Below are 15,105 nucleotides of genomic sequence, written 5' to 3' on the forward strand. Positions count from 1 at the left end.
GTTGGAGGAGATGAAAAAGAAAGATAAGAAGAAACAGGCAGTTGTTGCAGCACCTGCCACAATCACACCTGTTGTCCAACAGGCTCCGCCTCAAGCGTTCCTTCCTCAGGTTCCACCCCAGGTGTTCTCTCCCCTGGCACAACAGCCTCGGAGCCAAGGGGCACCCACCCCACCTGTTGTTAATGTATACACACATAATAGTGGGAATCCAAAATTTGGGAACAAACAGAATAAATATAGGGGACTACAGGGACAGCCTAAGTATGCTCGGCAGCAGGGACAGCCTAAGTATGCTCAGCAGCAAGGACAGTCTGGATATGTTCAAAAGCAGGGACCCCCTGGACAGCGCAGAGGGCCTATAGTATGTTGGGGATGTAACCAGGAAGGACACCCACCAAAGCAGCAGGGACAGCAGTGGCAGGGACAGCAAGGACAGGGAAACGGCCAACAGAGATAGGTAGGACCCTGGATGGGTCAAGGGTACTAGGGGTGTCCAGAGAATCCACAGGAGGAGGGTCAGCATGTAGCAATTACGAAACAGGCTGATGAGGAACCAATACTGCAGGTTCTAATAAATGATAGAGGCACACCAATGATGGCTGATACTGGAGCAACTTACACATGTGTAGGTTCAAAGTTTGCCTCTCACCTCCCCATGGCAGGAAAATTTGCTAAAACTGTAGGATTCTTGGGACAAACACAGTTAACACCTATGACAGCTCCAGTGACACTAAAGCTGCATGGACTTGCAGCTATGCTACCCTTCTTGGTTTCAGACACCACACCGGGCAATTTAATAGGAAGAGATGCATTATGCAAATTAGGAACACAAATATTATGCACACCACAAGGCATATTGGTTGAACCTACAGGGACAGTACCTCAAATGGTAGTATCAAAACCAGACAGCAAACATTTATTGGATAGGTGACATTCAAGAGCAAGTCAATGTAACAATGAGTAAGTGGGGAAGCTACAATAGAGCTCAAATCCCTCAGGCAAGCGAGTCAAGGATAGGATATCATTGCACCCTAATGTATGATCCACAAAAGGAATGGCAAAAGAAAGCAGAAGGGAAAAAAGTAATGATAGAATCACAACACATAGTAATTGGACCACAAGGAGCAGCTATGACAGCACAGGATGCAGATCAATCATCAGCAAAAAAAATTGGTTTAGAGACACTGTCAAAGCACATCACATTACTCTACTGATAAACAAGGGTTTTGAAGCTAAACACTTGGGGGAAATGATGTTCTATGAAAAACAACTAAAATGGGAGGGAACAGATAACCCATTAATTCTCCAGTCATGTTGCGGAAAGTATTTAAAAAGTTTGTGTTATACACACATGACAGGGGTTTTACAAGAAGTGGAAGTGGTCCAGAAACAACAGGAAAGAGTACCTGACAAGGTATGGTCAAAGTTTGACACCAATGTAGAATTGGTGTATTCGGCTAACCCTGTAAGAATCCAAACTAGACCAAATGCTAAACTACCATGGCGAAAACAGTACTACATGAAACCCGAGGCTCAGATAGCCCCTACTATAGAATGTCTAATAGCTGCGGGTGTATTGATAGAAACAAAAAGCGACTGTAACACTCCTTTGTTTCCAGTACTAAAAGCAGACAAAAAAGAATGGCGTTTAGTACATGATCTAAGAGCCGTAAATGACGTTGTAGAAGACATGCAGGCAGAAGTTCCGAATCCACACACACTGCTTACCAATGTTCCTCCTGATGCTAAATATTTCACAGTGATTGACTTATGTGTGGCATTTTTCAGTGTGCCTCTTGCAGAACAAAGCAGACATCTGTTTGCATTCACGTATAAAGGTAAACAATACACATATACAAGAATGCCACAGGGATTTAAACATTCTCCACATGTGTTTAACCAGGTACTGAAAAATGATTTGGAAGAGCTGGTGTTACACGGAACACTGATACAGTACGTGGATGATCTTCTGATATGCTCTCCCACATTGGAGCAATGTCATGAGGATTCCATGGCTGTATTAAGCAAATTGGCAATGGGGGACACACAAGGTGTGTCAGAAAAAATTGCAGTACTGCCAGACAGAAGTAGAATATTTAGGGAGGCTGGTAGCACATCAAACAAAAACAATAGCACCCAACCAGTTAGAAGGGATTAGTAAAGCATCTAAGTCAGGGACAGTACGACAATGATGACATTCCTGGGGATGACAGGGTTCAGTTCAGATTGGATAGAGGACAATGCCCTTCAAAACCGCATCGCTAAGAGAGATTATGAAGGCCGCAGGAACAACTAACCTGCAAGCCTAACTAAGGTGGAATGCAGATGCATTGGCAGCATTCGAAGGCATCAAACAAGAGATGCAGGGAGCAAGTGCGTTAGCAACTCCAGACTACACAAAACCATTCCTATTGTATGTAGCAAATAGGAGTCAGGGGTACGCATCAGCGGTGTTAATGCAAGAATCATATAGTGGGAGGCGAAAACAACCTATAGCATACTACAGCTCCAAGTTAGATGCAGTAGCACAAGGCTGTCCGCCCTGTTACCAGGGATTAGCTGCGGTACAGTATGCTTATGACAAGGCCTCGACCATTACGATGGGATACCCGGTAACTATTTTTACAAATCACAAAGTCACTGAAGTAATTGAACAAGAGAAATTTGTATTGACAAACTCAAGGTTTTTGGAATACTTGACCTTACTTTAGATTTCCAGACGTTACCATAAGAAGGTGTTCCACAGCAAATCCAGCAGAAAGAATTCCGCATGATTTTGAAGGAGCACCACATGATTGTTTAGCTGACTCTCTGACATATACCAAACTGAGGCCAGATCTATTGTCAACACCAATAATTGGGGGAGAGGAAGAGCTGTTTGTGGATGGATCTTGCTACAAAGATCATTTGGGTAACCATGCAGGGTTTGCAGTGGTAAGACAGAACCCAGACAAAACTTTTGCTGTTATTCAAAGTTCTCATTGTAAACAGCCATGTTCAGCGCAGGTAGCCGAGATGAGAGCACTTACAGCTGCCTGTCAAGAACCAACAGGTATGGTGTTCGTCCTTCGCTTGCGAGGATGACCAAGTGGCTTCACAGTGTCTTGTGGGTGCGAAGATGGCTAATGAGGCCAATCCTTGCACGGATTGACCGGTTGCAGTGAGGGCATGTTATGGTTGGGGGATGGATGGCTGAGAGGGAGGAACTGTCTCTGATCTTGCGGAGCTGTCGCTTCTGTTCAGCTTCATGGATGTGTTTCTCTTCGAGTTTTGCTACACCATGCCAGGCTGCAGAGCGCCAGTTGGAGTGGTGTTGGGCATCGGTTTCCCAGGTCTCTGGGTCCAGACCACAGCTTTTGAGACTGGCCTTTAGGGTGTCCTTATAGCGTTTCCGTTGTCCGCCGGGTGAGCGCTTGCCATGGTACAGTTCTCCGTACAGAAGCCTTTTTGGTAGGCGTTCGTCTGGCATGCGGCAGACATGACCAGCCCATCTCAGCTGGGAGTGCTTGAGGATGCATGAATGCTCTCCATATCAGCCCTATGGAGGACCTCAGTGTCTGGGACCTTGTCCTGCCATTTGATGTTGAGCAGCCTCCTGAGGCATCTCATGTGGAAGGCATTGAGCTGCTTTGCATGCCGGCTGTACACAATCCATGTCTCACAGGCATACAGCAGGGAGGGTAGGACAACAGCAACAGTAGACTTTGAGTTTGGTCTGTAGGCTGAGCCCGGCATGTCGGCATTGCTATTGCCTAAACAAGTAGCAACAATCAAATGTCAGGCACACAGGAAACGAAATGACTATGTCATAAAAGGTAACAATGCTGCAGATGAGGCTGCCAAGGTAGCCTCCAGCAGTAGTGGGACAGTCCAGGCAGTATTGACCATGCCTGAGGCTTCGCATACTGAAGAAGATGTTGCCCGCATGCAGGACAAAGCTGGAGTTTTATGAGCATAACATGTGGCTGAAAAGGGGTGCTGTGCGCACCCCCACAGGGTTATGGAGAACTCACAATGGGATGTTGTTAGCACCAACAGCGTTGTTGGGTTTGCTTATCACTAATGCGCATGGTTTTGACCATTGCGCAAGGGGGGAAGTAGTGAGAAGAATCAGAAAACAAGGTTTTTGGTCACCATACCTGCAAACAATGGTTGATAATCAACTTAATGAATGTGAGGTATGTGCAAAAAACAATGTAAGAAAAACAATTACTACTCCATTGAGACACATTCCCACACCTGAGGGACCATTTAGACATCTGGTCTTAGACTATGTGGACATGATTAAGAAGGTAAATGGAAAAAGATACATGTTAGTAGTCAGACACATTTAGCAGATGGGTAGAGGCAGTCCCATCAAAAGATCAAAGTGGGGCCACTGTAATCATATTTCTGATTAGAGAAGTCATGCCAAGGTTTGGAATTCCGACCAAAATAAGCTCAGACAATGGCTCTACGTTTATTCAAAAAACAGTAAAACAAGTCATACAGCAGCTGCATGTCAAACAAAGGTTGGGTTGTGTGTACCATCCTCAGTCACAGGGGATGGTGGAAAGAGTGAATGGGACACTCAAGACAAAAATAAACAAAATTTGTGCAAGTGCTAAATTGAATTGGGTAGATGCACTCCCACTAGCACTAATGAGTTATCGCATGCAAGCTAACAGAATGACACATTTAACTTTGCATGAAATGCTCACGGGTCTACCCATGCCTGCACCTAACATTAGAGGACCCCATAAGAGAATATATTAAACAACTAACTGCCATACAAGAGCGTGTATTCCAACAGGAGAAAGACAGAGTTCCAGAGCCAGAAGACGACCCAGCAACGGGGGTGGAGCCCGGTGACCACGTGTACCTAAGGGTCTTCAGGAGATGGTGAAACAAGCCCAAGAGAGAGGGACCATACAAAGTGACCAGTGCAACACCAACAGCCATCCAGGTGGAAGGGAGCGCCACCTGGTACGACCTCAACCACTGCACCAAAGCCGCCCAGCCAAGGACGAGGGAAGAGCGTGAGGAGAACCAGGATGCTGACGTACCCTGCACTGACCAACCGCCTCAGGACCAGACCCAGCCCAACCAGGAGCCCTAGCCATAAGGAGAGGCTGAGGATGGTGCTGAAATAGGCCGAACTGAATAAAACACGAACAACAAGTAATATATTCTCACATCATAATAAGGTAGTAGTGTGTTCAATGCAATGTTTACTGTACCTAGGATCAAGTGAATACAACAAGTATTACAAAACTAAATGGGATGGAAGTCCTATGAACTTAATTATGAAAAGATGTCGAGATATGGACATAAGTCTATCCAACGCAGTAGGCGAAATAACATTACCAATAGGAACAGATTTCCATATAGAGGAGGGATTAGAGTGTTATCAAAATGACGAAGGAAGCGCAACTCCCAGTGATGTGGGCAGTGTGGAAGAAGCGCAATGTGGGACAATTTGGAATGCCACCAGATATGATAACCGGATAACAACCGGATCGCACTACTAAGAAAACCACCTGTTATAAAAGGTGAGCAGTACCTAAAAGACCCTGGTAAAACGGCTAAGAAGTCATTCGTGTCATCCCTGTGGGGGGATAGTGTATATCAAACTCAGGATAAAGTGTCGGCAGACCAATTTTGGATTTGCGGTAATAGGATTCTTCGCCCTGTACTATCTAAACTGTGGAGAGGTAGATGCGCAAGAGTACAAGTGGTTACAGAAATTGTGTTATTACCCTCATTAGCTGGGGTTGATAGTAACTTGGAAACCAATGAGCTAAAAAGGCGAAAAAGAGCATACGAACCAGACGAGAGTGTGAAAATTGATAAAATAGGACAACCTAGAGGTATACCCCAAAAGTTCAAAGCACGAAATGAAGTAGCAGCAGGATTTGAAACAATAATACCAGCCATAGGAGTGTCCAAAAACACAGAATGAATCAATTCCATCTATAACAATCAACAAAGGTTTATTAATTATACGGATGACGCTTTATCCGCCTTAGGCGAACAATTGAAAGCCACAAGCGCTGTGGCTTGGCAAAATAGGCAAGCTTAAGATTGGCTCTGAGCAGAGAAAGGAGGAGTGTGTGCGCTCATAGGCGAAATGTGTTGCACCTTTATCCCAAATAATACATCTCCAGATGGATCATTCACTCTTGCAATGAATAAACTTAAAAATCTAAGACAGGAGGTCAAAGACAACGCAGGTTATGGAAAAGATTGGTTTGCATGGCTAGATTTAAAAATGGGACGATGGGGAATGATGTTGACCAAAATAGGTATAATACTCTTGGTGCTACAAATACTAATGGACTTTTTTGCTGTTGTATTCCCATGAGATCCATGGGGAATGGAAACATGTTGGAGACGGAAGCCAAAGTGATGATGGTGATAAGGAATACGGACTGACAAAGGCCTAAGCTTGAAAGGCCATGATGAATCAATGCATGTTGAAACAAATTTAATGGTCAAGTTTTTTTTCTAGTGTCATGCTCTTTGCTATAATCATATAATGTGTCACCGCTATATGTCACATATGTCACCACTTATAAAGGAAACAACACATGCAAGGCTCTACTTAAATAACAGGCTGCTGCTTACTGCTGCTGTTGCTAACTATGTTTCATTAAACTATGTGTGCTAGTATGTCAACTGTTATGATAACCACCACTATTGATCATATTTTTAATACTATACCAAAGGTTTTTTACTTTTATATTATGATGTGTTTTTCTAATCACATGTTTTGTAATAAAGGCTAATTAATTGATGGGATGGAAACACTTAAAAGTATAACACATTTGGTAATCTTTTTTCCTGGAACAGGTTGTGAGCCCTGATAAACTTACAGGTTGTGAATTCTGATTAAAGAAAGAAAAGCAGGTTTTTCTGATAACCAAATGTGAACGCTGATGATTTATCTAGCTGTCCGACAAGTAGCCATATATGACTGTAAATTGACAAATATATGTTAATTGATTTTTGGGACTTAGTAAGCCCCAAGGGGGGATATATGGGAGAAATGTACTATAACACTCAACGGTAAAATATAAGCATTATCTTGCCTACACGCTATATGAATCAAATAAGTGTGGGGAAATATTGAGTAAAGAAGATGCCACTCTCCCCCAGTGCTGATACAGTATGCCACCATTATAGATGTTAAGGGGTGAATGAGTACAGTAGCTCTATGGAATGTGTAGCGTTAACAGATTTCCATATGTGGTAACACAAGCTCAAGGCCAGAAGGAGTATAAGGGTACAGTGGACGGATTTCCATATGTGGTAACACAAGCTCAAGGCCAGAAGGAGAACAATGGTACAGTGGACAGATTTCCATATAAGGAGTGAATGTATGGTATGATATGATGATGTATGGATGATAGATGTGTAGAATGTAGCATATAAGCCAGCCTGGGGAGAGGCTTCTGAGTTCTTTGCAAACCAACTCAGGCTTTAATGTTGCTTGTTCACAAGTGATAATAAAAGTCTTTATCTTTCAAACCTCGATCTCGCTCTTATTTTGTTAAAGTGTTAGAGTAAAGTTTATCTACCACACACCTCTGCCTCGTACTCGGCCCAGGCTGCTTTGCGCTCGGCCTCACTCAGCTCCTCGTCCTCTTTGTGGTCCAGCAAAGACTCATGCTCGTGGTAGCACACGATCTGCTCTTTGCAGGTCTGCAGCAGCTCTGCCAGGATCAGGTCCTGAGGGAAGGGGATGCATGAAAAGTTAAATTGCACTTGCACTTTGCTGAGGTTCAAGTGCAAAAAGGGTAACTATTAAATACTATTGTTAAATAGGTTTGAAATAATTAATTTTTCTATATAATCCATTTGGCTATCCTTCTATGATAAAAGTAGCGGTTTTAGTACTCAAATTCACATGAAACAGTTACTTAATATGTAATGTGGAATACGCACTTTGACCGTTCAAAGTTCAGTAAGAAAGATCCTTGTTTATCCTCAATCTGTTGCTTATTGGTTTGAATGTGAATTGTAATGTATAAAATGAGTGACGCTCGCTCAAAAATAGTAAAGGACAAAAAGAAATTTTGTCACTCATCCCTTTTTTTGTTTAACTTGTGCTGCCAGCATGCTGGGCATACAACAGAGTATGTGTATGCTATTGCATCTAGGACAGAGTTAGTCTGCCGGCGGGGGGCCCGCCCGGCCGCCCCCTGGCCAGCCACACCCCCACACCGACCAGTCAGCGACCTGCCACCCCGGAAAACCCCAGTGCTCAATGTGTGCTGTTGGCAATTGCAGTTAAAATTAAGGGGTGTGGGGGTGAGAGTCCTTCAGGCAAGACAAACCCAAATCACTCGCAACCCTCCTGCCCCACAGACCCTTGTCTGGTGGAGTGTTGTTCAGAGTAGGATTGGGGTGCAAGTGTATGTGTTCAAGCTAATATGAGTGGGATTAAAATTTTGGGACGGACGAGAAGCACGCTGGGGCAGGAGTGTGACAGGCAAGATGGCAGCTGCCCACCTTGCACATAGCTTGCACCCCACCCATCCCACAAGCCTTAGGCCTATTGTGTGGTGTATGTATTGAGTTTGAGTTTTGGCACTGGGAGAGATTGGCGAAGCACGACCAGATTGATGCAGGGGCGCAGCAGGCTGGGGAGCGACCACGCGGACCCCACCCCGGACCCGACCGTGCCCGAGCACGCCCACCTCTCGTACCTGGTGGCACCCAACCTACAGCGACAAGCCACCAGCGCAGAGCGGCCTACCATGCGCCTCCGCCATGCCGAGCTGCTCCGCGCCCCCATCAGGCCCCTGGTCAGCCCCCGGCCACCGAGCATGCGGACAACAGAACAGAGGGTGGCAGACGGCCCCACCACCCACAGCCCGACCCCCCCAGCGAGAGCGCCCCATGTACTCAGACAGATACCCCGGCAGCCCGGTGTTTGTCACTTTAATTGCTGTTGTTGTGTCGTGGACCAGAACAAGTCTTAAAAAAAAAAAGCATTTCGCTCTCTTCTTGGCTGGACGATGATGATTTAAAGTGCCATAGACAGCACAACCGCTCTCTACTATACTCCTCTGGGTTCTATGTTTACTAGACAACCAGCCAGAACAGTCCTAGTATGCAACATACAGTGGGGCAAAAAAGTATTTAGTCAGCCACTATTGTGCAAGTTCTCCCACTTAAAAAGATGAGAGAGGCCTGTAATTTTCATCATAGGTACACTTCGACTATGAGAGACAGAATGGGGGGAAAGAATCCAGGAAATCACATTGTAGGATTTTTAATGAATGAACAGGTAAATTCCTCGGTAAAATAAGTATTTGGTCACCTACAAACAAGCAAGATTTCTGGCTTCCACAGACCTGTAACTTTTTCTTTAAGAGGCTCCTCTGTCCTCCACTCATTACCTGTATTAATGGCACCTGTTTGAACTTGTTATCAGTGTAAAAGACACCTGTCCACAACCTCAAACAGTCACACTCCAAACTCCACTATGGCCAAGACCAAAGAGCTGTCAAAGGACACCAGAAACAAAATTGTAGACCTGCACCAGGCTGGGAAGACTGAATCTGCAATAGGTAAGCAGCTTGTTGTGAAGAAATCAACTGTGGGAGCAATTATTAGAAAATGGAAGCCATACAAAACCACTGATAATCTCCCTCAATCTGGGGCTCCACGCAAGGTCTCACCCTGTGGGGTCAAAATGATCACAAGAACGGTGAGCAAACATCCCAGAACCACACGGGGGACCTAGTGAATGACCTGCAGAGAGCTGGGACCAAAGTAACAAAGGCTACCATCAGTAACACACTACGCCGCCAGGGACTCAAATCCTGCAGTGCCAGACGTGTCCCCCTGCTTAAGCCAGTACATGTCCAGGCCCATCTGAAGTTTGCTAGAGAGCATTTGGATGATCCAGAAGAGGATTGGGAGAATGTCATATGGTCAGATGAAACTAAAATAGAACTTTTTGGTAAAAACTCAACTTGTCGTGTTTGGAGGAGAAAGAAAGCTGAGTTGCATCCAAAGAACACCATACCTACTGTGAAGCATGGGGGTGGAACGTCATGCTTTGGGGCTGTTTTTCTGCAAAGGGACCAGGACGACTGATCCATGTAAAGGAAAGAATGAATGGGGCCATGTGAGATTTTGAGTGAAAACCTCCTTCCATCAGCAAGGGCATAGAAGATGAAACGTGGCTGGGTCTTTCAGCATGACAATGATCCCAAACACACCGCCCGGGCAACAAAGGAGTGGCTTCGTAAGAAGCATTTCAAGGTCCTGGAGTGGCCTAGCCAGTCTCCAGATCTCAACCCCATAGAAAATCTTTGGAGGGAGTTGAAAGTCCGTGTTGCCCAGCGACAGCCCCAAAACATCACTGCTCTAGAGGAGATCTGCATGGAGGAATGGGCCAAAATACCAGCAACAGTGTGTGAAAACCTTGTGAAGACTTACAGAAAACGTTTGACCTCTGTCATTGCAAACAAAGGGTATATAACAAAGTAATGAGATGAACTTTTGTTATTGACCAAATACTTATTTTCCACCATAATTTGCAAATAAATTCTTTAAAAATCAGACAATGTGATTTTCTGGATTTTTTTTTTATCATTTTGTCTCTCATAGTTGAGGTATACCTATGATGAAAATAACAGGCCTCTCTCATCTTTTTAAGTGGGAGAACTTGCACAATTGGTGGCTGACTAAATACTTTTTTGCCCCACTGTACTTCCACCTTCCTGTTCATACCTTTGGTATGACAGAGGAGTTCCTCTTGCTTTTCTTAGAGTTTGGGTCATCAAGCATGTCAGGTTCAAACGCGTACAGCTCAGTCAGCTCAAAAAGTGTGAAATGCCGCTCCATCTGCTGCTGATCGACAACCCTGAATGACAGCGACTGCTTAGCCACCTGCCGGTCGTAGATCTTTTCCTCCATGGTGCCCTGGAGATTGGAGAGGAAAAGTGTTTTCATTAATTTCTAAATTTTAATTTGCAAATATGATTGTTAAAGCAGCACTTTGTAACTTGTGGTATTTGAGATTTAGCACCGCTAAAGTTTCCGAGTGCAATTGCACTTTTACACCACTATCGTAAAACTTGGTTCAAAAATAATTTATTTTACCGGACAAATTTGAACCTTACTGGTCACGTTTCAATAACAGTCTGTTACAAACGCAGATATAATGTACACGTAGGTTACAGTGAGCCTTACACAGACCTCGCGGCTTCTGCAAGCACTCAGTCCCACGGCTCCACGGAGCCTCTTGGCCCCCTGCTACCGGTGTAGGTACCAGATGTGCTCAGCCTGGAAGATTGGCTAGCTAGCGCGAGTCAGAGGGTGAAACAAACCCCATGGCGCAATGAAAGTGAGGGTCAGCCCACGCCGACTGGGAGGTGGAGTGGCTAAATTTTGTATGAGCATTATTACCGTGCATTTTGACGAGCAAGTTTATAATTTCTAGTTTTTTTATTTATATATTTTGCCTGGAAAAATACGGTAATTATCAAAGCCAAATATCAAAGAAGTGATGTAGTGCTGCAAAGCATAACGCACATTTAAAAGAGGTCCCATTCTCCATATTACATCACATATTACGTCAGTGTAGTATCAAAATGATTTTGAAGCTGTTATTTTAAGGTAAAAACGTTACATACTGTTGCTTTAAAAGTTATAGTCTAGTTCAGAAGTATATACTGTACCTAAATTTGGAGAAATATAGAAAAAGAAAATGAATCGTTAGATCGTTTTTTTTTATCTTGTGATTTATCATAACCAGGAAAATACACAATGCTGTTATATTTCTCCATCCGACAATTGCATTACAGGACAGAGAAAGTGAAACTGAGCCATAGAAATGTTTGTCATCTCTTCAAACTAAAATGCAATTGGCGTGACATTCAGGTACAGTACGTAAACAGTAGTGACTTCAAGTGGGTGGACGTTGTGATTAATTCTTGTCTAGCATCCTCTTTTATAGTCTGATTTGATGACATGATAGGAAGATATAACCCCAGATTTCTCACAATATTAGGTCTGACAACTTGAGTAAGTTCTATTGGAAAACATTGTGGTATTATACACTTAACCTATAACATATTGTGGTGTGAGGATTGGATGGTTTGAGCAGCCACACCTGACCTGGATCTAGGTGATTGGGTCAGGGTGGCTGCATACCTGTTGCACATTGGTTGGGCACATGAGCAACAGGTTAAAACCCCCATCTTCACACTCACGCAGGCTAGGAGACCTTTCATGACATGTTCTATCTGCTCCTGGCTAACTCCACCTAGCCTCCTCTCTGCAATAAACTGATGTCTACAACCCATCATCCTCTGTGTCTCTGTGCCAGAGGGCCCTGAAAACGCCACTTGGGTGGCGTGTGGTAGGCAAAACGGCTACACATATAATACAATGCGATGAACCTGTTGAATTCTTTAACATGGGACTGGACTTGACTGTAAATGTCACTCGACACCTCCCTTCCTTTCCCGTGTCTTTCAGGTAAATGTGCCATTATTTCTTCAATGGTCTGATGGAATGGGGCTGTTGGGATTACCTGAGCCAAAAAGCGGTACACGTACACGTTCTTCTGCTGACCAAAGCGATACACCCGGAAGATGCTCTGGATGTCGTAGGAGGGATTCCAGCAAGCATCAAAGATGATGACCCTGTTGGCAGCCACAAGGTTGATGCCCAGGGACCCAGCTTTGGTCGAGATGAGGAACAGCCGTCCACTAACAGCGAAGACACCGAAATTAATGTGGCATCTCAGTATTTGAAAGCTGAATTGTGATTGTTTAAAGGCATAAGCAGCATAAGCATAAAAGCTTTACAGGTTTAGGGGAGCCTGGGCTAGTTAGGTCTTATTGTGTCATGTGCACTACAAATTCAAGAAGTTTGAGATATGTACCGGACATTGTTGGCATTGTTAAATTCGTCTGCCCATTTTTTCCTTGAGGCAGCACTACTGGCCCCATCGAAACGATAGTAATCTGTGTTTCGAATCCAGCTGCCAGTGCCTGCGGAGTCAGACAATGTCATCAATGGAAAAACATTACAACACCATATCATCATGGAAGAATGTACGTATATGACATGATATACAGGAAATATCACCTTTGTTTGTGGATGACGCTTTGCTCATTCTGGCACAATGAGCAACAACCAAAAAGTCTTCAATCAAGTCTAAGGAGATTAAAGACTGACTAAACACCAGCCTAAAAAAAAAAAAAGAATCAAGCAGCAATAACAATACACCTGCCTACGCATCGGGGCAATTACTCTGTGTCTAAAACAGGGGTCTGTAACCTTTACTATCAAAAGAGCCATTTTTGGGCAACAAAAAAATAATAATTCTGTCTGGAGCCACAAAACAGCCTGTAGCCTTATAATGAAGGTAACGCAGCCTATTACGTCTAAATTAGCATTTAACATTACTCTAAATGAGCATTCATGAATATGACTGCTCTGATGATATATTTTAGAATGCAGTCAAGTGCAAATGAGAGGCAGCACACTGAAAAGACGTCTCAGGTGATTTGGCTGGAAGCTCCCACTGGCAGGAGCAGTAGCTTAGGTTTTGTTTGAACAATGGGGGGCACATTAAGCGGGGGGTCTGGTCTTCCTCCCTCATAACATTTTGAGTGTGAAGCATTTCATTTCCTGCATTCTGTTCAATTTTTGTACACCAATATGCGCCTTTGCTGCATCAATTTATGTTACAAATGTCTATGTTCTTATAATTCCTAAAAGTACATTTGCCTTGCTTTCTGCAGCAGTTCTGGAATCGCTCTCCTTCCATCATCCCCAGCCTGATACTTTTCAGCAAATGCAGTGTGTATGTTCTGGAAATGTCTTTCAATATTAACCTTTTTTGTTTACTAATTTCTCGCCGCATATCAACATAGCGGTAAGCCAGCAGCATTGGCAGTGAAAGCAAACAAATCGGTCCACGCACTTTTCAATTCTTTATTTTCCTCCGAGTGTTTTCTTTTTGGGGATTTGGAATGCATAGCTACTGTATTGCTGGCAAATTAGTTAAAATATGAGGAGCGGGCATTCCCGGAGAGTGAGCACTGCTGCAATCCTGTATCACTCTCACTCTCCACAATAACTTCTCTCCCCCCAGCGGTCTGCTCTCCCATTGGCTGGAATGTCTGCATGTGTGCGAGTAAGGGGCCGAATACTCGTCAGGTTCCTGTGGCGTGCTCATGAAGCAGCTGTGTTTCATAGAAGCTGGAACTCGGAAAACTAAAACCTTCTGATGCACATTTTAGTTGACTGAAATGTTAAAACATTTTTTAATACGTGTATAGGCTACATTTTTACAATCGAAGAATGAAACAAATTTTTGTCAAAGCCACTGGGGAGGGACTAGAGAGCCGCATGTTGCCGACCCCTGGTCTAAAATCACTATGCTAATTAGTATCATTAATGTATTTTGATGTGAATGTTCTTTATCTTAAGCCAGAAACACTAAATTAAAGGACATATCGGGCTTAGAAATATCAAAATCTATTCAAAAAAACAATTACATGGTGAAGATCATGTTTGCTGTGACTTCATCAAGTTGCATTATTTTACCATTATTTAATTCAGTTCAAAGTTTCACTCTTACACTAAAAATCCAAGTCTCACTGTTATCCCTCTAACCAGAGCATGGACAGGTACGGAATTTTGGACTAAATCATATCTAACAATAAAGATCATCTTAGATCTTTATTGTTAGAGGTCCGTTATCAAATGAGGTCCGTGGTCTATGGTGTACCAAAATGAGGGTCCTTGATGTAAAAAAGGTTGAGAATCACTGATCTATAGTATTAATGCAACTCGGTTAAGCCATGAACCATAACCAAAAATATGTCTAAATTCAACATCTATTCCAGTGGACGACTATGACTTACACTTTATCCTCCAGCTCCTCAGCTTTTCTGAGAATCTCAAACAGAAGCACCATCTTTCCCGAGTGTTCCAAGATGGCAGCATCACTTTTGGACAGGATGTTCTTATACCAGCCCTCTGCTGGGCTTTCAGGCCTCAAGCTTGTTGTCGCCCTCTCTGTTGTGTAGACAATCATGTGAGGAAAAGTTAGATTTTCTTTTTCTTTGTAAGACACCAAGTATAAGG

At 43.7% G+C, this 15,105-nt stretch overlaps 1 protein-coding gene across 2 annotated transcripts in view; it reads right to left on the minus strand.

The window, feature by feature from the left end:
- The window catches only part of LOC307239819 (transcriptional regulator ATRX-like), a 71,456-nt gene that overhangs the window by 4,421 nt on the left and 51,930 nt on the right, over window positions 1-15,105 (minus strand). For both annotated transcript variants that reach the window (XM_080013393.1, XM_080013392.1), the window contains exons 26-31: window positions 14,883-15,036; window positions 13,096-13,196; window positions 12,890-12,998; window positions 12,536-12,713; window positions 10,729-10,920; window positions 7,567-7,710 (exon numbers count right to left, since the gene is read on the minus strand). In XM_080013393.1, the coding sequence (XP_079869519.1) occupies window positions 7,567-7,710; window positions 10,729-10,920; window positions 12,536-12,713; window positions 12,890-12,998; window positions 13,096-13,196; window positions 14,883-15,036 (878 nt within the window). The remainder of the gene's footprint in view (window positions 1-7,566; window positions 7,711-10,728; window positions 10,921-12,535; window positions 12,714-12,889; window positions 12,999-13,095; window positions 13,197-14,882; window positions 15,037-15,105) is intronic.

The sequence above is a fragment of the Zeus faber genome (genome assembly GCF_960531495.2).
Source record: "Zeus faber genome assembly, chromosome: 14".
In the NCBI taxonomy this organism is placed as follows: Eukaryota; Metazoa; Chordata; class Actinopteri; order Zeiformes; family Zeidae; genus Zeus; species Zeus faber.